Source organism: Chelmon rostratus, chromosome 6, assembly GCF_017976325.1.
Source record: "Chelmon rostratus isolate fCheRos1 chromosome 6, fCheRos1.pri, whole genome shotgun sequence".
Classification (NCBI taxonomy): domain Eukaryota; kingdom Metazoa; phylum Chordata; class Actinopteri; order Chaetodontiformes; family Chaetodontidae; genus Chelmon; species Chelmon rostratus.
The window spans coordinates 17,692,256-17,717,007 of NC_055663.1; the positions used below are offsets into that span (position 1 = coordinate 17,692,256).

The window sequence follows — 24,752 nt, forward strand, 5'->3', positions numbered from 1 at the left end:
TTAGAGGTGGGTGTTTCGCCTTTAAGAGTTAAGAAACTTGAAACCTTGTTTGCGCAACAATCAGTGCAGCTCACAGCCGCCAAAGTGTCTAGACTAGCACATGATGGTAGTCAGCCAATGGCTCCACCGCTCTCCTCGGGGGCCCCGCGTGTGTGTGTGTGTGTGTGTGTGTGTGTGAGAGAGAGAGAGAGAGAGAGAGAGAGAGAGAGAGAGAGGAAGGGGGGAGGCGGGGGGGCAGAGAGACACGGAGAAAGAAAGGGATCGGAGCTGCAGTTTGGTTTAGATCTGAGTAGAGAAGCAGGAGCGCGATTCAGACCCGGATTGATCCTCCTCATGTAATTTCAGCTCGCGTGGATATTTTGTTGGGATTGTAAAGAAAAACAAAGAAAGAAAGAAAAAGAAGAAGAAGTGCACTGACATCTCAAGCAGACGAGAAGGATCCTGACTTCTAGTGCATTTTCTTGGGATTAAATCGCCTCGAAGTACCTCATGCTCTCCGCGCCGTTGTAGAAAGTAGACTCGAGGTTGTTAAAAGTCCGAAACTGTTCCAGGCTGCGAGTGGCCGTGTTGGCTCGAAGGCTGCTGGCGTTTGGATAATGTTACTCAGTATATTATGTTATGTTATTATGTACTCTACTTTTTGTATTCGTTCGTAACAAACATATAAACAGTCAGTTCCGCAGCGACCCTGGATAAGAAGCCACTTCGTTATTTGCAGTGTGATCGGCTAAATGAATGCATTTTGATCGGAATGCTGCAGTGCATTTATTGCGCGGTTTTGTTGTAGATGCAACAAAAATCGCCTTCACTCGAATGTTGCGGCTTGGCCACCAGCGCTCGTCAGTCGGCTGTGCATGCATTGCACGGCGTTTCACGGACATTAATGTTTTGCAACGACCGCAGAAGTGTCTGTAATATTCGGATATCCGTACAAGAATAATAAAAAAAACCCATATAGATTTTCAAGTTGTCGTATGTTCAGGACGAAACGCTCAGGTCTTGTGCGGCGACTCTGGAGAAGCCGTTTGATCCCAGATACAGAAGGGGAAGATGGAAATGGCAAAACTAGTGAGGGCTGTAGGGACGATCTGTTCGGAAACAACCCAGAGAAAATTCCCAAAACGGAGCTCAGACCGATGACCCCTAGCGGGTCTCTTGTAGGGGACACAGGGCGTGGGTGCACCCGGAGCCCCGTGGAGAGCAGCGGCTTGGGGGTCACGTCGGACCAAGATGGGGGTGCGGTGTGCGTCCAGGAGCAGGGGAGCCCCCGCTCCGTGCAGGACAGAGAATGCAGGACGGTGACGTGCTGCTTGTTTAAAGACCGGGACCACTCCGAGCTTAGGGGTCCAGAGACGGCTCAGGGTACCAGGGATCCAGGGTCGTGTCACTTTGTGCTGAGGAGCCTCGGGCCGCGTGATAGCGGCTCTCCCGAGGCGCAGGAGGCGATGCCGCGCGCGGTGTTGGAGCAAGAACTGAAATCGGCCACATACTCTCTTTTAAAAAGGCTAAAGGAGAAGGCGCTGGATACCTTACTAGAGGCAGTGGAGTCCAGGGGAGGGATGCCGAGCGACTGTGTTATGATTTCACGGACAGAGCTGAGGCTGGGCGGCCATGTGGCATCCCCGCAGCTGCTTGTGTGTAAACTGTACCGCTGGTCCGACCTCCAGCACCCTGCCCAGCTCAAACCGCTCTGTGAGTGTAAGAGCTTTGGGGCACTGGATGGTCCGACAGTATGCTGCAACCCCTATCACTACAGCCGGCTCTGTGGGCCAGGTAAGGGCTGCTGCCACCACACACAAACTGTCTGTCTGCTGCACCTTGCAGGCCCGCCTGCATGCTGCTTTTGGGTTAAAGTCACCAGGTAGTGCATTAACACATAACCATGAGGCGTCTGGGTCTACACTGTTTGTTTTTCCAGAATATTGTTTCCCTTGCTTTCTTGTGTTGAACCACAGTTTCTTATCACTTTTCCTTTAGGATGCCATCTTTACTTCTGCCTGTGCTCTACAAGTTAATCCTGCAGATACATCTTAACAATTAGGCCTGTATTTGCCATTTGCATTTCAAATGTTGCTACATGATTATAAAGAGAACTGAAACAGTCATATTGATAGTTGCAGATATTGATGTCTCAAGATTGGCCTTTACAGTTTTATAATGTGCCTTGAAATAGTCCAGAAAACCATTCCCTGTCGCCCTGCTTTATTTGTCTGCTATTGTTTGGCTTACGTTCATACAGAGAGATAGAGGAAGGCTGACAGTTTGATTCAATAGTTAATGATTACTAAAGTCATGCTTATGGCAAAGTGAACAATAATAAAATCACTCTGAGCGAGGGATATGAGCTGAGGTAGCTCTGACAAAACAATGAATGCGAGACAGTCTGCTTTTTGCCAGTTTGGAAATGTTCTGGTGGTATCTTTATTAAATTACTTATATTTGGGGAAAAAAGCCCAAATCCGAGGGAGATATTGAATCATTTTATTGTGTTTGCCGTTTTTTTTTAAGGTTTTAGTTGCCTAGAAAGTTGTGTTTGAACCGTTTGATGCTGCACAACAGCATCACTGAAATCTGGGCTTTTCAGTGAAGGACAGTGTTTGTTTGGACTGCTGCTGTCCTTACACCTCTTCCACGTTTCTTTCATTAATTCCCAAATTACACAACGGACCTGACATCTTTAATGTGTCTGAATATGTCTGTGCCTTGAGTGTGATTGTCAATAAAGCCATTTTCGGCTCTTACCACTGCTTCTTGCAGGGTTGTTGCAGGTAGGCCGATCCATCAACACTGCATGACATGTATAGACTCACTCAAAGGTTTGGACCTGGTGCCATAGGTCAGTATAGTTGGTATTGCGGTCGAGGATTGAGCTTTATTTTCACAATCAATGAGCTATCTATGGCAGAACCTCCCTGACCTATATTAAACAGATTCAGTTTTGGCAGGGGGCTGGCCTGTGATTTGGCAAACCTTAGACGCTGGGCCACTCGACCCCGCTGACCCGATGACAAGGCGTGGTATCATGTGTAAAGATGCGAGCGTCAGTATTTCTGTCTTCTCACTGGCACAGGAGGTGGATTTTCCATAACATCCATGTTTACTAGAGCCAGCTGGCTGTGACAAGCACTTCAAAGTCACAAGTCCAACAATACCAGAATTCATAGCGTGCAAATGTGGGAAACTGATGTTGATTTGACCCTCATGTCCCACCATACTATCCAGCTTAATAACAAGTGATTATATACTAGAATTTTACTGGCAAACCACCGGGTTTGTTGGTTTGCATAGTTAGGTAGAAAATGTAGAAAATTGGTTTCCCCTGCTGAAGTGGATGTCAGGCTATGCATTGTGATTTTCTTCCCACTAAAACTAGCAGGATAAATTGTAAGAAGAGAGCGATTGAATGCCCTAAAGCCTGTAAGAAGAGAGAGAGGGGCACATACCCCATATTGGGACTAAGGCTCGTAGTAGACATAGCTCACATGCGCTCATGCGTGGCCCGATAGAGCTGGTATTTCTTTCATGCTATTCAAGGAGGGGGGCTTTGAGTCAAGACCTTAATCACAGGTTTTTACATTGTTTGCAAGTGGGGAAGTGAGAAATGTCGAATTATGTGAGAATATCATTCACTCTGTGACATTGACTTTAGTTGAAGTGCAATTTAATGCTCAAAACATGCATAAAATTAAGCACGTTTCAACTGCAATTCAATCTATGTGTGCTTGAGTTTAGAATTATGGAAAAAAAGACAAATGCAATAGGTTTTATGCGAGCATTTCTACAGAGAAACACAGCATGTAATGTGTGGCAGAGAGCTTGGATTGAAGTGGACAAAAACTTTTTCCTTTTATTTTGCCAGGCATTATACTTTTCAAATGAGATCAGTTTCAAGTTGCGCTTTAAAAGCCCTTTTGTCCTAAGGAGGTCCCCTCATGCTATTTAGGTGAAGGAGTGGTGATAATATACAGTTTGCATACTACTGGCGCCAGACTGACTAGCTGTGTATCTGAGTGACTGAGTTCAGATCCCAGCAATTACTGCCGCCACTCTTAAAGGACCCGCTGCTATTATGCTTTTCTCCTTCCCTTTTTCCCTGTAGGCGAGGTCACAGTGTGCTCACAAAGTTTTCTTCCCTTTGTGCTTTTCCTTCTTGTGCAAGTTATTCTCTTCATTCCCTCTCTTTTTATTGGATAAAATGATGGTCTGTGAACACAATGAAGTTGAAAAGCAGAGATTTACTCTGAATCATTAAACTGCTCACCAAAAGTTACGGTTAGTCTCTGTGGTTGTCGTAACGACTGCTTTGGTTAAATGATACGAGATTTAATAACAGAAACAAATGTGTAGTTTTCTGTTGGCTTTATAAGCTTTTTAATGAGCTTTTGAACAAAATGATTTAATCCTGTAGTGCAGACGCGAAGCTGTAAGAGTTGTAGTCTGGTGTTCACTTTGTAATGGAGCTGAAAATGTTTCAGGAGTAGAGTTTTTTTGTTGAACCCTTTATGGTGGCTTGTGTTAGCATGTTTACTTGTTAAATAGACTCATGACTGTACCTTCACACAAAATATGATGTCATAAACACTGTTTGGTGACCTGTGAATTGCTGTAATGTGAAATATTGCGATCCTTAGATGTGCGGAGAGGGTGGACTACAAGATATGTGTTACAAGAGCTTTTCACCACCCCGCTTTGTCAGTCACTTTACACCAGAGGCTTTTATCTTATTAATACAATTATTTTCTGACAGTATGTTAGTCCATGTGTGCTTGGTTAATGTGAGATCTTCTTACACCCCAAAACAGTTAATTCAAGTTTAAATTGCACAGATATGACTTTCTTGTGTTTGGTGACTTCACAGCAGGGCTTGAGTTTTACCTTTCTGTCTTATAAAGTGCATTTCTTCCCTTTATTAGGTTGTTGACATGACTGTTTTGTATTACAGAGTCACCCCCACCTCCTTATTCAAGGCTTTCCCCAAATGAAGAACACAAGCCACTGGGTAAGTGACAGATGCACAGATGAGCTCTGTGGCACCTGAAGCACGCCTTCTATTTACTTCTTGGCGTTCATCTGAATTCTGCTATTAATATTTGATCCTCTGTGTTTTGACTTGTAACCAGGTAGTTGTAGAGCTGTAATTGCTCGCTGTTTTTATATTCATAATTACAGATATTCAAAGCCTGTGAATTGCAAAGGGAATGATGAGTCTTTTGTTTCGGCTCTGGTTTAACAAGAAGAAACAGGAATAAAGCGATGTGGAGAATTTTAAATGCTGTAATTGGGCACAGTTACTGGCAAACTGCATGGTGGCTTTGAGATGAGACCTAGACCAGCATGTGGCATGATATCAGCATGCCAACCAGAGCCAGTGTGGGCAGTATGGTGTGGGTAGTATGTACTGTGGGCTGCTGGGACTCTGGAGCCTGGCTGCTAGCTGGGGCTGCAAGCCTGAGTACAGATGAGGTTACTGGCGGCATTTGGGGGGATGTCATCAGGTAAAGCCTGTTAGTGGAGTTGCCAGATTATCCACAATGAGACAAAAGGCAAACATGGGGTTAATTGTTTTGAATTTGACAAGAAACAGGAATAATTTCCCTGGGCTGGTGATTAGTGAGAGTAGCCGTTGTCGCCAGCTGGAGCTTTAAAATCTAATTTCTGTTTTATTCCCCACAGATCTGTCAGACTCCACATTGTCTTACACTGAAACTGAGGCAGCCAGCTCACCAAACATCACACCAGGGGAATTCTCAGGTGGGTGTGTTTCTCCAACTGTCTGTCAGTTTCCAAATAAGGAGTTTATATCCGAAATGTCTTACACTGATTTTAGAAATTAATGATTAGCAGAGGTTTATGATCCCAGAGAAGCCGGTCTGTAAATACTGAAGTAATTTGTCAAACAAGGACTTCAGTTTCTCAGAGAACTTTAATGTTCACTTGTTTGTCTGTTGTGCTGTATATTATGTAAGAGTAGGGGACATTTATTTGTTTGTTAGCACAGTAGACATACTCTGCTGTCAGCAACAAAAGTGTGGTTTGACATACAGTACATAGACATGAGTGTGGCTTCTAACCATTTAATAACGTATCAGATACTAAATATCAACTTAGATTCTTTTGACTCGACTTGGGACAGATTTGTGAGCAGCTGTTTGAAGTCGTAAGGCTGGTACACTGACACATTAACTGGCTTGAATAAAGTGTGACTGTATTATTATAGAAGCGTGACATAAAAAAGAGCTGCAGCTCTCTGCAACATGTGAAAATATTATGTTGAGTACTCTGGTTAAAACAGAATCCTGATGATGAAAGTATCCATGCAGTAAAGATCATTTATACTTGGATTAAGGGCTTTGCTTTTTCCCTAAACTATGATTAAAATTGATAGTTTGAGTAATGAGGCATTTGTTAATTTGGATGTGCAGTGTCTTCCCTGCTGATGGGGGAGGAAAGAAAAGGAGAGTATGATACTTTCAGAGTGTACTTCAACAACAGTTCAGTGCTCTGCTCTTGCATAGTAGTTTGGATGAATACTGAAACTTATGAAGGTAATTTCATTCTGATGTTGCACTTCATTCTGTCTCATTAAGGGCCATTACGAACAGTCCAAGCTTTAAAGATAAAGGTTTCATTGTGAGCGGTGCAGAGGTTCAGCGGGGCGTGTGCGTTGGCCTAAGAGCCGGCCTCCCCTTCTCTGTTTTTCTTTGAGAAATATTTGAGTGGGATCAAACTGTAATAAGATCCAAGCTCGCTTAGAAACACACACAAGCGCGCATAGTTGTGTACATGCATGTGCGCGGACACACGCACGTACAACTCTATCTAGCCTGGCTTGTAAGTGGGCTGCAGGGAGGGGTGGGTTCAGGGAAATGGAGTTGCTCCTGTGAATGGGGCCACACCAAAGGAAGCGAGCAGAAACAGCCCCGTCGTCTGATGAAATGAAACACTCCTCTCTCATGGCATAGAGTAAGCATGCCTCCCCCCTCATGCTAGGGCCACAGCCAGCATGCACGCCGTCATGCAGACGGGGAGTCGGAGTCGTCATTTTGGGGCTTGCAGGGAACAGCATTTCCTGTTAAAGGGTCTGCCATGGCTCAGAGGCCTGGACACTGAGCAGTTGACATGGCTACCTGGCAGTGAAGTATTCAATCAGCAAGGGCCCCCTCCTCCCCAGTACACATGCTGTCACCACCTCAGCATGGCCCGGCGACACTCCCTGAGTCAACAAATGAGGGGCTTGTCAGAGCGCGCACCACAATTCCTCAGAGACTGTGGTGAGGAGGGAGGATCTAGACATGCTAGGCTTTGGTTTCTTCCAACTGTGTTGCTGCTTGTATAGGCCGGGCCAGTTCACTCCGCATTGGCTGTGTCACACTCAGCTACTTGGACTCGGGGAAGAGAATGACCGTTGCTTGACGGGGTGGTAGTTTTCTGTGCTGTGAGCTAATTTTTGTAGCCAGTTTGTCTCTGATCATGTTACATTTGGACTGCATGATGGTTTCTTTGGTTTGAGAAACAAAAGAGTGTCCATGTTGAGTGGAAGAAACCATTAGCATCTTGTCAGCGATACAGATTCGCCACCAAGTCTTTGCCCTAGATAGTCAGAGCATATTCGATCATAAGACCAAGAGCCTGAAGGCCTCGTCCTTAGTTCTGCTTTAATATACAGGCCTGAAATCCATATTGTCAAGTAATCCTGTGCTGAACATGTTGCTGACCTGGGAATGACTTTCCCTGTGAATCCCCCTGCAGCTCAGGTAGAGAGAGCGTGTAACCGGAGTTGTATGGGATCCAGACTCCACCTCTCATGCAGGAACAAGTAAACCTCTTAAAAGCAAGTCTGGGGGGCACTGAGTGGATGGGTTGGGTGTAGTCAAATAATCAACTACAGTTTGCAGCCCAGGGCTACAGAAATACCCACTGAGCATTATTCTACATCACACAATGGCAGAGAAACAGATCGGAACTGGTCGGTTTGGTAGATAAGCTTGTTCTACCACATCAAGCGATATTCAGAATAGATTCAGTGGAAGCTGAAAAGCAGCTCTCCTTCTGCTTTAGACTATTCAGTGCCATGTTAATAAGGGATATGTCTTTTAATCAATACACTCAAGGTTGTTAAGTCAATGTTAGAGTTATATTTAAGTGCAGATACATTTCTCTCATCCCTCTGGCTGATTCTTGCAGTTGTTTAACATACTGAAATATTCCCGCTCATGCATTCTTAAAAGGCTGTGCACATTCTTGTATTAATGTCTTGGTGTAATACTCATATCTTCAGTTATTGAGTGGTCACAGACATTTGAACTGCTCACAGTGTTTTATTTAAACATGGCTGTGGCGCGTTGTGGGGGAAGGACAGCCCCACCAGGCACTCCGTGATGTCTGTTTACGTCATGAGCGGCCCTGGCTTTCCAGTCTGTGCATACGTAGTATACCTTAGCACTGTGTGTGTGAGAGAATGTGCCTCTGCTGCTGCTAACCTCCCAGCCTGCCCGCACACCTGTTTCCTCACTCCGCGGGCCTCGACGTGTGGACATCAGAGTGAAGCCCTTTGAAGCAGGTCTCATTGCTTCCTGTATGACTGTCTGAGGGGTGTTTTCCCCCTACGCATTGACTTTATTATGTCAGTCATATTGTCTCTGACATTGGGGGCTCTTTATGTTTGTCACTTCTTCATTATGATACCACTCTGGCCAGCTCTTGCTCTCAGTGTGAGAGCAGTTGTGTCACTACTCAAGAATTTCAGTCAGTGAAGGTTGTTTTTTTTTTCAGAGAGATAAGCTTGCTTACTGTGTGTAGTGATATTAACAATATTTAGGTGCGATGAATGATGCAGGCCTTCCCTCTGTGCCTGATCTAGACCACTGTAAGATCATGGCTCCAGTCTGCCTACGTTCTTGAGTCAGCAGAGGTTGTGTCCTCAATCAGCCCAGTGGAATTTGTCAGCATAACACTGTGTGTACACGCTCATGTTGGTGTGAGCTGAGATCACCCATGTGAATGGAGGGCCTCCCTCAGATTTGCTGGGTCAGGTGACCAGAGGACATGCAGAGTGACCTGAGTCACTGTCCTTTCTTCTTTTTTTTTTTTTCCTCTTTTCTTTCCCTTCCTGAGAGCGTAGGAAAGTTGGACTGGAGGAGCGGAAAGATTGAAAGTTGTTAGACGTGGATTACACAGAGTGCTGCTGCGCTTACTGGAGGGAAGAGCGGATCAGCAGGTAGTCAGGGTTCCCACACAGTAATCACACAGCGCTCTCCTCCGTCTGCCTGCCTCTCTCTGGAGGAAAGGCCAGCGCTGTCTCTCTGGATGTCTCTGTAGACAGGCACTGTGTCAGGTCCGCTGTGGTATTGACTGATTCTTCCAGACAGAGCAAAAGCAGTTAGTAGATAGATTGGAAGGATGTCATGTGAGTCACCCTACAGAAATTATAGTGTACAACACACAGAACCGTGGAAAAAAGACATCTGTAAAGCTTTTGTTTATACATTTTTAAGTCTATATTTCTTCCTAATATAAGTCCAGATGCATACTGACATACATTCACACGCAGCAAAGCAAATCACATTGTGCAGTCAATACTAATCACTGCCTGCCTGTCTTTGTCAGGAAGAGGCCAGCACCAAGCATCAAACCATTCCCTCTGTCAGAGACAGTGGGAATGCATAGAATAATTACATTCTAAGGCATGTGATGCTTCTCTTGATTAACATAGATTACATTGGACCCCTATTTGTTGATCTGACTTTGAAGGCATGTGATTCCACTTCTGCAAGGGAACTAATTAAGTGGCATATCTACTGTACACATCTGAAAAGATTTGAAATAGATTGCACCTCTAATTTGCTTACAACTGTCTAGTTCTGTTTTCCCGTATTAAATGGTCTATTCACTTCATTGCAGCGGCCTGGGTATTTTATGGATGGCTCTTTCATGTTGTGCTCTATTTTTTCTCTCCTGAGCTTAGTGATGCTGAGTGACATAATGTAGGTGACATCATTTACTGCACACCCGAATCCTCAGCCAAATAATTAATTTATAACTCATGAACAATCATAATCAGATGAATATTATACTGAATACTAATAATAAATGTCAACCTGCGCCTCTGTCGTTTTTGGATTACTTTATGATGTAGTGTGTTGAAAATGTGCGGTGTTTCTTTCCCGCTGTGCAGACATCTAGCTGTCTTGATGTAGCAGCAATACACTGACTCTGCAATGCGCTGACAGAAGTGTGATCAGATGGAGCGACAACTGCATCAGCATGCTAGCGATGTCCCCCTCCCCACATCAAGGCACGATCCCACCGCTCTGTCCCACAGACCCCAGAGTGATGCAGCTCGTGCTCATCTGCCCCTGCAGCCTGGCACATGGCCTCAGGTTTCCACCGCAGCCCTGAGCCTTCCCAGCGCCTGGCCGCCCACACTCCCTCAGGAGCCCCAAAGCTCCAGGATACGGGATGTGGAAATAATGTGACTCGAGTGCTTCCACCCTGCCTCCCGAAATCAGGTTTTGCGGATTGTTTATTTGAGGGGAAGGAGGCCTCAGACAAACATCCTGTTTTAAAAAGCTGCCTGGGTTTTGTAGCAGTGCGGGGCGGTGAATTGCCCCTTTGACAGTGGGGGGAGACTGAGGAATGTTGAAGAGAAGGCCAGCATCTCGGGAGACATGAGGGGGCTCTCCTCGTCCGTTTGTCATGTCCAGTTTGCAGAGTCCATTTTGAGCTGCGGGCGGAGGGTTGTTGCTATACATCCTGAGGGGTCTTGTGCTCTATTCTCTCTGTAGTGGTGTAGGGCCTGTACCCACAGTCCTCGTCTCAAGTATCCGTTCCTGTCCTGGGAGGCTGGCTTCCGTTTCCCCTTACGTAACACACACACACATAGAAAAAGAGCCATTGATAACAGCGATAAGACCATTTTTCATTTTCCCTTTCTCAGCATTGTTAGGCTGTGGTGCGCCAGAAATGCACTTTCAACTTTTCATCCCAGGGGTTATGGCATGGGGATCCTCAGCAGAGTCCTCCACAGTCTACATGACCTGTCGGCTCATTAATAAACCATGTTTGTTGTAGTGTATGGAAGGATATTGCGTGTTTGTATGTGTGTGACTGTTTTTAATATAATAGCAGTGTAGTTTATTTCCCGTCTTTCAAACTACGACAAGGTCTAGATTACAATCTTTTATTCACTTGTTTTTTTGGGGGGGGTTTTGGAGTTTCGTAAGATGTGAGCCTTACTACATTAAGCCTTACTTTAGGTTTGTAGTATAGAAATCTGACATATAAATCTGAAAAATGACACTGCTGGAGAGGTGGTGTACTTGCCATTGTCTTGAGATTTTTTACACAGAATTTGCTCTAGAGAGTTTATTTTCAGTCAGAACTGGCAACACAGGTCGTAGACATGGTGAGGTAATGTGACCTCTACGTGCAGAGTGAAAGCCATGCTAATCTAGAGCAGTCCTTGGAAAGGCCTGAAACCCCTCACATGTCAACAGAAACTAGCCTGCTGAGGTTAGTATTTATCTGTCTCGGCTTGGCAAGCCAGCGTGGTGCCAGTGCTGTTAGGTGTTTGACTAACTTCTGAAGGGCTCACAGATAAAGATAAATCTATAGCCTCATACATGACCATGAGTCTGGGCTCACAGTGCTGTGCTTGTTATTTGAATTTACAGAGTGCACTGTACTCAGCCAGGAAAGGGTAGACCTGTTTCATTTTTGGGCTCACCACACAGATTAGTGGTGTAATGGTACACAAAATTCAAGGTTCGGCATGTACTAGGCCACGGTTCTTTACATTTTTGGTGCAGCAGGGAGACAAAATGTTGAAAATAACATCAACAGTTGCTCTTTGTCCATAATTAACAATTAAGACCTTCAACTACTGTTGATGTTGTACTTGGTAAAAAAAATAACAACAAAAATAAGTGACACAAATGTCAGCAATGCTCCATCATAAGACTGTTGATCATTCCTGAACAACATGTGCTCACTTATACAGGGCAGCACAAGGGGCTGAAGGCACGACGTAGCAGGGCTTCAGCGCTTTGACTACATGCTCTATTCCTGCATATACTGACCATGGTCACATACCCACAGACATTAACACTCTTACAGTATTACCTATTGCTTTAGTGTGAATCTGCAGTGAGAGACAGCCTGAACACTGTGTGGAGACGGACTCACCCTCCAGTCTGGTTTACTCTTGTTCTGCTAATCGACACATTCAGGTGATGCCGTCGTAAATTATGTGTTTCAAGTGTTTCCACAGACAAATCTGACTTCAGTTGAACAGTGTCGACACACAGTTTGACTAACCAGGCTAAGCTGACGAGCATGCTACAGCTGAAGTGTTCTGGGTAAAAAAAATCACTCTAGAATCTATTTTCCACACGTGTGACTACCCGAACATAAATAGACAATTTTGACAGTAATAGTGTGGATCACAGAGTGTACCAAACTGAGGAAGTTGCACACAAAACCGAGCGTCCTGTACTGAACGGTTGGGGATGGATACACCCCGAACACAGTTAGAAAGGACAGTCTGTGGAAATAACAGGTGTGCCCAGGCTATAATTTTTGCCCCACATTCTACCTTAGCAAACAAAGTAAGTGAGCTAATCTTGTCGTGTGCTCAAGGAGGGCTGCTGTTGCCGTCTTCTCTTCCTTCACTCCGCAGGGCAGCACCAGCCTCCACCAATAGCTCCATTCATTCGGCTCAGGGCACAGGGTTACAGCAACAAATAAAGAGTGTGCAATGCCATTAAAAATGTAAGGAATGTCCAACTGTTAGTTTAGTGTTTTAGTGTGCCTCCTCTCAAGGTTGAGAGGGGGAACAATACTCCATTTGAGCTGGCCACTGTAAATGTGCTAGCCTTGCAACGCCTGGCAAGCAGTAGTGAAGGAGGTGCCAGTTGTGGATGCTGTTTTTATTTTCTGACCATTTTACCCACAATTATAAATCCAGACACTGGCCTTGGCCTGCTGTGATTTGGGCCTGTGGTCCGATTGCTGGCGAAAATAGATTTAAGATTTTTTTTTTCTTCCCCTTCCTCCCCAGAGGAGCATTGACAGTTGTGCCTGAACCTATGGCTGTCAGTATTTTTAAAACTCAGAATAGCCGACGCATTCTTTGAGCCTCCAGAAAGCTGTGTGTGGATTAACTGTCGGGGCCTGTGTCATTCGACATCTCTACACGAGCCTTTTACAGCCAGGGGGAAAGGATAGGAGCTCATTGTTTATGGGTGAACAGTAAACTCCCTGTGTATCAAAGCCTTGTTAACTTTCTCTCTACTTTTCATGTGTAAACTGAGAGACAGGGACTTGATTTTTTTCTTCCCCCTCTTTCCTTATCTCGAACTTCATCTACTGGAGCTATATCTTCATTCCACTCCCTTGTCCTAACATGGGGCCAAGTCTGATCGACAGAATTTGGAGCCTTTGATCTTGCTCCCTGAGAGATGACGCCTTTTAAATCTAAGCAGAAAATCTTTATTTTGGGTGATGGTCCAGCAAAACGCCCGTGATAATATGTTGTTCACAATGGCGTTGCAAGGTATTTTAATTCCTGAGCATGTACAAGTATGTACGTCCTCAGGTCCTACTCAGAGCGCGACCTGACAATTGTACTTGGGATCGTGCTTTTGCAAGCAGTAGTTATTACAGGTCATAAACATGCTTATGTGAAAATTCTCATTGATTGTGTTCCACAGGGAGAATGATATTTACTTTTGTAATGCGTGTTTCACTTATCTTTTATTTGTGTGCATTTCTGAAGGCTTGGCTGTGTGTCTCAGTACGTGCAGTCAGGCTGTCGCATTTCAGGGTACGGTTTAGATTAGAGGTCTGGCTGTAGCTTCCCCCTCTTCCCCTCTCTGTGACTGCCAGCACATAATTTACTTAATGAAATCCTGCCATTCCCTTTAGCTTCAAGATTTTTTGCAGATGTTGACAGGGAAGGACTTTGTGAATTATTGGAAATGTTCACTCCTGCATTTTTAATGAATGTCTTGCTTGTTGTGAACGGCCTGACTTGTCGGAGATGGGGGAAACAGTTGTCTTTGTTTGGGGAGCTGGTGTCTGGATGCCCGCGGTGGAGCAGTGTGGGTTACAGCCCGGCAAGTGTTGTGATTGAAACAGAAACTCTGGTGCCACATTATCCTGACAGAACACATTCTCCTCACAGACTCTGATCCAGTGGGCCGATCAATAGGAAACCATTGTTTGAACGGCAACTGTGTCCATCATAGCTGGTCCACCTCCCAGCCCGGTGGAAACCAAATACCTGCCTTTCGCCTTAAATTAGTCAGACTAATATAACTCGTAATAATAGAGTTCCTTGTTATTGTTCATCTGAAACCAAGCCGCCAACATGGCTGAGAATATAGGCCAGCTAAAGTCAGTTTCTCCCTCAGTGTAGGGTCTTGCTTTTCAACTCTGAGTATAAATTAATTGAAAGAATAGTTCAAAGTGTGTATGTGAAAGTGTCCGACCACACTGCCAACGCTCACGTGCGGTTTGATGAGAATGTTTCACCAAACAAGATTCTTACAAGACAAGAAAGAAAGCAACCTTCACGCTGCGCCCGCACCCCCACCCCCCACAGTCCTAACCAGAGTAGGAAGTTAGGAGGCACAGCGAGGGGAGGAGGGGAGGGGGAGTTCAGGAATGTGCAGGGTCTCCTCTACTCAAACGCTCGAGCCTTCTTGGCTCGAAACCTCCCTCACACGCTCACAAACAAACACACTCACACTCGCGCACACACACACACAAACAGATAGGTTGTAGGAGGAGGTGAAAGGGCGCAGCCACCCAGCAGGATGTTCACTGAGTGTTTTGCTTTCTGTGCTCTCGCAGACTTCGCTGGCCTTTAACGCCGCCTGTAGACATGACATCCACAAACATCCCCCCACGGTTTTCGCAGAGCTTTTACATGCCTTGAAGGACTCTCGCAGGCCTCACTCGCATCCCCTGTGCTCCATGTCTCCGACACTTTGCAGAGCTTTGGAGGAAACTGTAAGGAAATGAGCAGCACACAGAGCCATCTCCCTCAAACCAGTGGTCTCTCACTCGCGCGGCCAGACGGCTCCTCCATATTAGCCTCCTTAGCTTCCTGTTCTTTTTACACCCTCTGTTGTGTATTGATTTAATTTATGGACTCTGTTAGTTATCTGCTATCAAGGGTTCAGCACTTTTCCTCCCTCATGGGGTCATCCCGAAACAGAAACGGAGGGAAAGTGGAGAGGAAGTGGATGACAATGTAAAGCATTCCCATTGTGACCAGCCAGGCTTGGTGGCTGGATTCAGTTTCTCCGGCTCCCACAGCGCTTTCTCCTGGCACGTAGCAGCCTCCCTCTCTTTCTATCTGTCTCTCTCTATCTCTCTCGGCAGAGAAAGGCCAGACCTCAGGGAGAAAAATCCATAGACATATAAGAGCAGCTCCAGTTAGTGTGTCTGTCTGATAAAGCCGACTTTGATGGCAGCGATAGCCCAGACGCCAGCCTAAATGTGGCCTGCTCTGGGGTTGTAGTCGGCCCGTAGGAACCATTGTCTACAGAATTAAAGCCATACCATGCTCTGAGCAGGAGGGTGGGGGGCTTATGCTTTAGTTCCACTGTGTTGTTGTAGCAGTAAAAGAAAGTTAAATCTAACAAATTATAGGAGAAGAGGGGAGGGCAGGAATGCACAAAAAAAAAATGTTCTGAAAATTCACACACACAACCACAAAGTACACACACGCACACACACACACACACACACACACACACACACACACACACACAGTCCTCATACCCCCCCCTCTCCACCACCAGCCCCCCAGCCTATCAGTTCATTGGTAGAGTCTAATAGCTGGAGGGGAATCTAATCCTTGGCACAGGATGAGAGACTGCTGCCCCCTCCTCCTCTCCTTGCTGCTCTCCTCTCCTCGACTGCACTGCTTAAAGGGACTGGCAACAGTGTTTTCCTCTTTTTTTTCTTTTTTCCCCCTTCCTCAGCAAAGTTTTGGAGGAATGAGTTCATCTCTGCTCCCCGCTTTGGATTAGGAGAAATGAAGTATAATGGAGGTGGCCCCGGAGCTTGGTGGGGAGATGTTAGCACGGAGGGGAAGCTGTTGTTTGTCTGCCTGTCCCTGACACTCGGCCTCCCATTCATCTCACTCCAAGGCTGCGGAGCTGTGTTTACCCCAGGGCATTACTGGGTGATCATCAAGGATTGCCATTGAAACTTTCAAGCCCCCATTTTTGTGTACTTAGTAGTAATTATCCAGACTCGCCCTCGAGTGCAAGGAACTCACAGCAGGGCGATCTGCTTTTTTCCATATGTAAACCTGTGGACAAGGCTCGGGCAAGTTGTGTTGAACATAGGCATATTTAAGGCTTGTGCTAATGGCATGTTGGTCTTCTGTTGGAAAAACGATTTAATAACTATAATCACGATCAGTGTTTGCTGTTTCTTTGGCCTGCGTATTATCTTCTGTAAAAGGCAACTTAGGCATGAATACATCAGTAACCAACAGCATCATAGTATAACACTCACAGGGACCATTTTTCTAAAGTACTTTAGATACTTTAAATACATTTTGCTCTTAATAATTACGTGCCTTTACTTAAGTGATTCTCATTGCATGCTTCTCACTTGTTTTGCAGTATTTTTGTGTTACAGCTACTCTCATTTAAGCAAAGGATCTTATTTCTTCCGCTGATTATCTTCATGCGCTGTTGTTTTTCATGCAGAATGATAATTTGCATGTGTTGCTGCTTGCCCTCTGAGTTCCAGCGAACTGATAGAAATTTGTGTTTCTTGTCGGATCTGATGTCCTGCTTTTGATGCGCTTAATTCCTCCAATCAGACAGGCCACGGGGAAACAGAAGAATCAACAATTTCACATGGTTTCCATGGAGCTCACGCCTTGTTGTGGAAATCAGGCTCTGCAGACCAAATGCTTTCTGTTGTTGGAGTGGCGTTCGTTAAATATCTCTGTTTACTGTGTGGCTGTACTGAGACATGAAGTACGTGCAGATATGGGCGTCCCTGGCTACTTTTAATGTGTTTGAAGTGTGAGCTGGCCTGTTATTTTATGTTGTAATGTTTACTTATTTCTTGACGCTTAAGGGAAAGCCAAACAGAGACTATCCTTATCATAGAGCTAGAACTCTGCTATCTGCTTTATTCCATGTCTTTCCTGTTGGCCGTTGAAAGTGTTGTAGACCAAACGGCTTCCACAGATCTGTGTATCTCCACTTTTTTTTTTTTTCAGTGCTTTGAGCGCGGTTATGTAAGGATTTAGACTTGATTAAGTCCTTCACGTGTTCAGATCATTGCCCCTGGCTGCAGGAACAGGAAGTGCGGCGGTCGTGCTGTGGCTGCGTCCCCTGACTCTGAGACTGACACTAAGAGGAGAGGCTTTTGAGAATAAAATAACAATAATAACATGCGCTACTATTCTAATGGGTAAACGGAGCTGTTAAAAGGTGGCAGGGTTAAATGGATGCAGAGCACCAGTAATTGCTCCCAGCCTGTTTTGGCTCCACCCTGAGCAGACCCTCTGAAAGCCCAACATGGAATCCAAGAGAGTTGGGTGTCTCTGCTGTGGTCAGAGGGGAGGAAGACGAACGCCCTCCCTTCAACACCTCATGGCTGACTTTTTAGGTTTGGTTTGGTCTGAGCCTTGGCCTGGCCTATATCTGCATTATAATAATGCTTCAGCCTCTCTTATATCAATCTGGAAAAGGTAGCTAAATATTGACAGAACATCCAAACATGGCTGAAGAATTGAGGTATCCTTAAGAATGTGAGCATTTGAAGAAGAGTGACAGAAGGCAGCTTGATCTCTGAGTGAGGGTCATAGTCGCTGTGGCGATATTGTCCAAACAGTCTGCCAGTTGGTGATAGCTCTGCTCTGTTAAAGAGATCCTAATGACTCCTTCTCTCAGAGCCCTCACCTCAGCGCCTCCACCCAGCCAAAACACACAAGTTCAGGAGAACAACACAAACACGCCGGCTGATTTTCTTCTCCATCCGAGCGGACACATGTGCGCACAGTCACACGTAGACAGTTAACACAACAGAGTGACAGGAAAAGGCCTGGCTCATGGTGTGCTCATTGTCTTCCCTCAGGCTCAGGCTTAACATCTGATACATTTCTAACCTTTGTCCTGCTCATTCCTCTTCCTGGTCCTCGCAGTCTTACTGGCTACCTTAGTTCCAGGCTACGTGTGAAAAGTAGACACTATTGACCAACTTGTTTTTGCTTTTTTCTTCCCATCTAAAAAGGAGGAGACGGTAGCCATTTGGTCTTTTGTGTTTGTGTGTACAGTTTCAAAGTGAGTTTACCTTGATGTGTGGGCTCCATTTGATTTGAGACAATAGAGGGCCATAAACAAGTTGGGGCTGAGTTCTTTGTGTGGCCGAGCCGCGCTGAAGTAAAGGCTGAGCTCAGAGTGGAGGAGCTGGAGTGTGGAATTCACTAATGGCACATGCATGTTGGGGCCCCTGAAGAGAGGGGGTCATTTCAGCCATCAGTGTGTGCGCAAACACACAGAGAGCCTGTCTGCAGCTTCCCTCCACCCCCACACATCCCTACTCACTCGCTCACTCTTTTCCTCCCCCTCTACAACACAGAGAGCCTTGAACCAGCAGGCGTTTTGTCTGTGCAAGTCTGGTCAACGTTTTTGCTAATCTTTGTATAAACTTTACTAGTGTGGGTCACTCAGCAGAAAGGTTTAGTAGGGTGGGAGGTGAGTGAGGCATTTTGTTGCTGTGTGGATCTGTGATGCTCCACCTTAAAGGCGTTTGTTAATGGGGCGGGCGGTCATTAAGCCCTGAGAGCAGAGAGACTGAAAGGAATGGGGCCACAGGCCCAGGCTTTAAATCCTCTGTGCCAATAGACTCTCTGAAGCAAAATAATGGCATCACTCTGTGTGTGAGTTAATGGGAGCTGATAGCATGAAGGCTGGGGGGTCAGCGGGTCACGGGCTTGTGCTAAGTTGTCAGGGAGCTGAATGCCGTCCCTGGGCCCACAGCAGGGGGAAGAGCTGGGTGGAGGGGGAGGGGGACCCCCTGCCTGGCGCTCTCCCGACACCCCCCACTCTAGTGGAATGTGAAGAAGACGAGAGAAGGGGAGAAAGGCACCCTCATTCTCCAGAAGTAAAGAAATGAGAAGTGAAGCTGAAGGGACGGATGTGAGATCATAGACTCCGCCAGCCTCCCTCTTCTCCTCCTACCACAGACTTAAGAGCAATATAAATGCATGACAGCTACGAGCCGTGCAGACTGAAGCAGCCTCTGAAAGCAGTCGACAGTGCCGTGTGTCTTCAGTACAGTGAAGATAGAAGTCTACCTAGGGAGCAGTAACTCACTTTGGAGTGCTGAGGGCTGTCGCTGAAAAGAGTTCACAGACTGCAGCCATGAAAACTGAATTAACAAGCTGATTTACTGGACAGAAATGTTCAGGAATGAGATGCCAGCAGAAAAAAAAGTGTTTTTGTCATAAGCTGTGTTTATTGAAGTGTGCACAGGCAAAACACAGATTTTTCAAAAAGTTGTTTGATTTTTGGTCCGGGCCCAACACACTACTGCAGGGACTTATTTGCCAATTTTCAGTGGAAACACTGAGTGTAATCCTTAATTCATTTAAGTAAACATGATCTGCTTTGAAAGTGCATGTGTGAGCAGCAGCGACTGCCTCAGTGCCGGGTGGTCAGTTTTAATCGTCACAGGCCCTCTTGAGGCAGGGGTGGGAATTGCAGGTCTTCAGTTGGACTGACCTCACTACACTCTCCACCCCCAGGATATGTATAGTAGCGCGCGTGTGTGTGTGTATGTGTGTGTGTGTTGGACGGATGTGCATGCAGTGGTATTTATACAAGGCTTAGATTTCAATACAGTGCCTCCTTCAGTATTTATAGTGTGACCATCTGCTCTGAACAATAAAAAAGATATATTTAATCCCTTAAAACTTAAGCCTTCCTTTTTACTTGGTCTGTTTGCTTTTGTTGATGTTTTGTTTAATGACGGTCTCTCTGTCTTTGTCTCTTCTAGATGCCAGTATGTCGCCTGATGCCCCTAAGCAGAGCCACTGGTGTAACGTGGCGTACTGGGAGCACCGCACACGTGTGGGTCGCCTCTACACAGTGTACGAGCACTCCGTCAGCATCTTCTATGATCTACCTCAGGGCACGGGCTTCTGCCTGGGCCAGCTCAACCTGGAACACCGCAGCAGCACCGTTCAGCGCACACGAGGCAAAATCGGCTACGGCATCCTCCTCAGCAAAGAGCCGGACGGCATTTGGGCGTATAACCGCAGTGAGCACCCTATATTTGTCAACTCCCCTACCCTGGACGTGCCTAACAGCAGAACTCTGGTGGTGCGAAAAGTGATGCCCGGCTTCTCCATCAAGGTGTTTGACTATGATCGTTCGTGCCTCCTGAGGCACACCACAGAGGCGGACCTCCTGGATGGACCCTATGACCCCAACAGTGTGCGCATCAGCTTTGCTAAGGGCTGGGGCCCCTGTTACTCAAGACAGTTCATCACCTCCTGCCCCTGCTGGCTGGAGATCCTCCTCAACAACCATAGATAACACAGACGGACCCCACAAACTATCCCAAATATCATCTACCTAGATTTAATATAAAGTTTTATATATTATATGAAATATATATTATACTTGTAAATACGGAGTCATTTTTACAATGTAATTATTTATGTATGGTGCAATGTGTATATGGACAAGAGGAAAAAAACGGAAAATGCACTTTGGCTTATATATATTATATATATAAATATATATAAAGATAAAGAATCTTTCAATACCAACTTGAGAAATTATACAGCAAAATTAGGATGAGTCTGGATTTGGTGTATAGTTTTCATATACTATTAATATCCAGACAAAAAGCTAACACCATTCACACATTGATAATAAAGTATTCGCATAATAATTCTCTTTGTTTGGTCTGCATCATTAGCTCTTTGTTTACAATGCATTCAATATTTCTGTCTGATTTAATTTCATGGTATTTTGGCATTTTAATATCCTGATGACACCACTGTAATTAACCCTACCTGTTGTAATTTATCTAAACTACGAACCATGACACACCTCAGTGTACTACCATTATACTCGTTTATTATACTGAAAAAAGCTGCACGTCCTTGCGTCACTTTTGACATTTAGGCCAAGGGTTCGTTAGCCCAGGAGTAGATGCTATAAAGATCAGAGTTGAACTTGAACTCAACTTTGCCAAGCAGAAAATGATCAGATTTCACTGCTTATTCAGAATGGTCACAGTGAAGAGTAGCGTGTCATCTGCACTAGTTGCGGTTATAGAGGAGTTAATTAAAAGACCTCAGCAGATAATTGATGATATTTCTATTTCAGTAGCATCCACGGTGTCAAGTAGATAACTAGACTTCAAGAAAGGATAGCTCAACTGATCCACATGTCCTTGAGGTCCTAAGGAGCCCCAGTAATGAGGCCCGAGAGGAGATGGTGTAGTGGAGGACAGTGTAGGAGGAAATGATGAAAGTACTCAGCCTCAGCAGTTAGGTGATCCTTCCAGAGGTGTTTCTACTTCAGCACATCATCGTTGGCCCGTGGTGGCAGGTCTCAGGTCTCCACAGCCAGCTCGTCTCACAATGGACGTTGTTATAACTGACCAGGGATGCGGCACCCTGAAACCGCCACAGTGATACTGGAATGTATGCAGAGAAACCAAGAAGTTTTACAAGCCTACTGGAATCTTAAAAAACTACAGCCAAGGTGGATGTGGTTTAGCTGGCTTCCTTCATAATTGCTGGTGTTGGGTTGTCAGATTGGCGGTGGTGGTAGTGAGGAGGGGGGGCGGGGAGGGTGCAGAGGACTCTGCCAACATTCAGCAATAGGGGCATTCACTAACACTGATTCTGGCTTAATGAGTGCTGAACTGTGCAGTTACAAGGATAGCATTTTTAAAAGTGGGCTCTCCCAAGACATCAAAACCGTAGGATGAGCTGTTTGAAATTGAAGAACAATGTGAGCAGAGTGGAAAAGGCTTTCTTTATTTTATGACAGGTTGTCATATTCTTTTTGTCGAAAATACTACTTACCAATCTTGTGTGCTGCTGAGTGCAGCGTCTCTGTCCTTCCCCTCCTTCATAAAGGCTCAGACAGCCTCCTCCAGGCCTGCTGTCTGTCTAGAGCCAAGACTGTGTAGAGTTCAAACAGCAGAGAGGAGTGGCTCCACTCCGCCTCTGTCTCTGCCTCCGCTCTCTTCCCTACAACTGGGGGCCATTATCCCGCTCCTTTGTGTCTCCGTTATGGGAAAAGGGCCCACATCACCACTGGAGAGGAACTGGCAGACAATTATATGGGGTGGCGAGGAGCTAAGACACATAGTGGGCAGATTACACAAGCCACCACAGAGGGTATGAGAGGGGGCCTAATTAGACAGGGCTGCGGAGAGGCCAAGCGACAATACACATCTACTGTAGCTGCATCTCTGCAAAGGGCGCCTGCTCTGCTGCGCTCCAGAGCTGAAATAGTTGTGGCAGGAGAACTTTAACTCTGGGCAAGATGAAGGAGGGAAAGGAAAAGCCATGTAAGCAGCTTTGTGAGCTCCACGAGCTCAGGAATGGTATTGATTAGCAGGCTGCAGCCCTCAATCATTTTTTGGAGAGGGCTGTGTCGCTCTCGGCCCCAAAAACCCAGCCGCCATTTTGTTCCACTGTTTATGATACACCGAGCTGTAGTTGCAGCGCTGCATTGATTAGAAACGGATGTCAGGGAGAAAACAACATAGTAGCTGCTTTTCACGACAGCGCGCACACACTCCGGGTATGATACAGAAACGCTGCATGCGGATGTATCTGCATTCGTGTTTCTGTGCACCAGCGAGTCTCTGAGCTTGTGTGCGGACAACTGCTTTTTAAAGCTCTGAGTTTCGAAACCCTGTTATTATGGCTTCTGTCCTGCCAAAGCCTCAGTACATTCCTCAGACTGTAGATTCTTGTCTGCAAGCCTCTCCTAAGGCCTGGTTCTCCATGTTCACAGTTGGCAACAAAGTCTTGAGGTCTCTCTGATACTTGCCATCAAAGTCGCTAAACTCATCTGTTCCCTTTTAACAAAAGGTGAGCACACCTGCAAAAACACCCCTCAGTTAAATGTGAGCATAAATGAAAAATGAAGAGTAGTTACGTCTCCCGTTGGTCTCATACGAGATTAGAGAGTTAAAACAGACACAAAACTGAGTACTGAAGAGTTAGTAGGTCATTTGAGCCAGACAGATGTGGAACTACCGCAGCTCGCCGCTACTCACTCCATTTGATGAGCCCGTCCTGCACATCTGGCCCCCAGTAAAAACACAGTGAGGTAATAGCACCTTTTGAAAGATGAGAGATTACACAGAGCGCCCGAAACACTTCCTGCTCTCTCTCTCTCTCTCTCTCTCTCTCTCTCTCTCTCTCTCTCTCTCTCTCTCTCTCTCTCTCTCTCTCTCTCTCACGAGCGCCGGCCCGCGGAAGTCTTCTCACCTTGGCTGAGGGTGTTAATTACGGCTCCTCGCAGCTGCCATGCTCGCCACTTACTGGGCATGCTGACGCTTGCCAGCGCGCAGGGGATCCACGCTCTCAGAGGGGATTATGGGCCGGCACGCAGAGCAAGCCGAGAAAGAGAGACTTTTCCTTTTGGGTGTTTTTCCACCATAATAGACTGAATTTAAGACAGTGGATGAGAAGCGGCGTGACTGATCTGTCTGTGCTTTGGTGTGGGCTGCATGTTCACCTGCACAGGTGTACATTGTGTCTCTACAGCCATCCCAAGCACTTTTTAATTCTCCCCCTTGCTGATAAATCTTGCTTCTAGAGCGACATTTTTGTTTTGTATTTCCCCAATGACAAACCATGATTCTGCTACTGTGCTGCGGCCCTCTAACTGAGCCTGGAACAGACCATTGAGTAAGCATTTAGGTGGTTTTTCAGAAGCCAAAAGCAGCCCGGTCCTGATGCTCCTCTGCAGATCCCACCCTCCCTTTGGTAATTACAGGGTGCGCAGGGGCCTCTCTGACGTACGAAAAGGATTTATTTTAGTGAGTTTCCACAGAGGTTAAAAGAATGCCACAGTGTGAGCACACGCACACGGGCACACATACACATGCACACCCATAGGCTCAGTTCTGACAGCATTTATCAACAGCTTATTGCTGCCGCCCCTTGTCCAACTCAAATCATAGGAGCACAGTAGTCCTTACTGTGGCATTCAGTTATAGTCAAAATGTCTAAATCAGTGTGTGCACTTCAGTAGGGTTTCTGTAAATCCTGCTGTCCATCGCCGTTTGTTAAGAGAAGAGAGTGAAGTCACGCTGTCTTTGCTACAACACACTCAACCTGACTGAACACAGGCATCTCTTTTTTAAGCGCACACAGGCATGACACCGCTGAATTTCTCTTGTCTAAACGAGGATGTTTTTTCAGCTCTAAATCAGAATTCCTCTTTCAATTAACCCCTGCCAGGGGACAAGGCTCCATTCACTGCAGAAACCGCTAGAATTACATTCTTTAATGTCCCATTTTTCTTGGTGAGGCAGAGTTTTCGCCTCTTCTGTCTGCATGAGGGGTTTGACTGATGAGAAGAAAAGATGTGTTTGCTGCGTTCTGTATATTGTCTCAAGAATCTTTATAATTTATACCAGCCTTTAATAGAGTTCCTTTATGGGCTATAATCAAATCCCTCCAGACCTATCTATCTATATCTATCTATCTATCGAAATTGTGAGGC

At 45.8% G+C, this 24,752-nt stretch overlaps 1 protein-coding gene across 1 annotated transcript; it reads left to right on the forward strand.

Annotated features, from left to right (window-relative positions):
* The first annotated feature begins 260 nt into the window (after positions 1-260).
* Positions 261-20,956, forward strand: smad6b (SMAD family member 6b). The gene is made up of 4 exons (XM_041938123.1): positions 261-1,773; positions 4,943-4,999; positions 5,674-5,751; positions 20,038-20,956. The coding sequence occupies exons 1-4, from the start codon at positions 975-977 to the stop codon at positions 20,577-20,579; spliced, it is 1,476 nt and encodes a 491-aa protein (XP_041794057.1). The 5' UTR covers positions 261-974; the 3' UTR covers positions 20,580-20,956.
* The last annotated feature ends 3,796 nt before the right edge of the window (positions 20,957-24,752 follow it).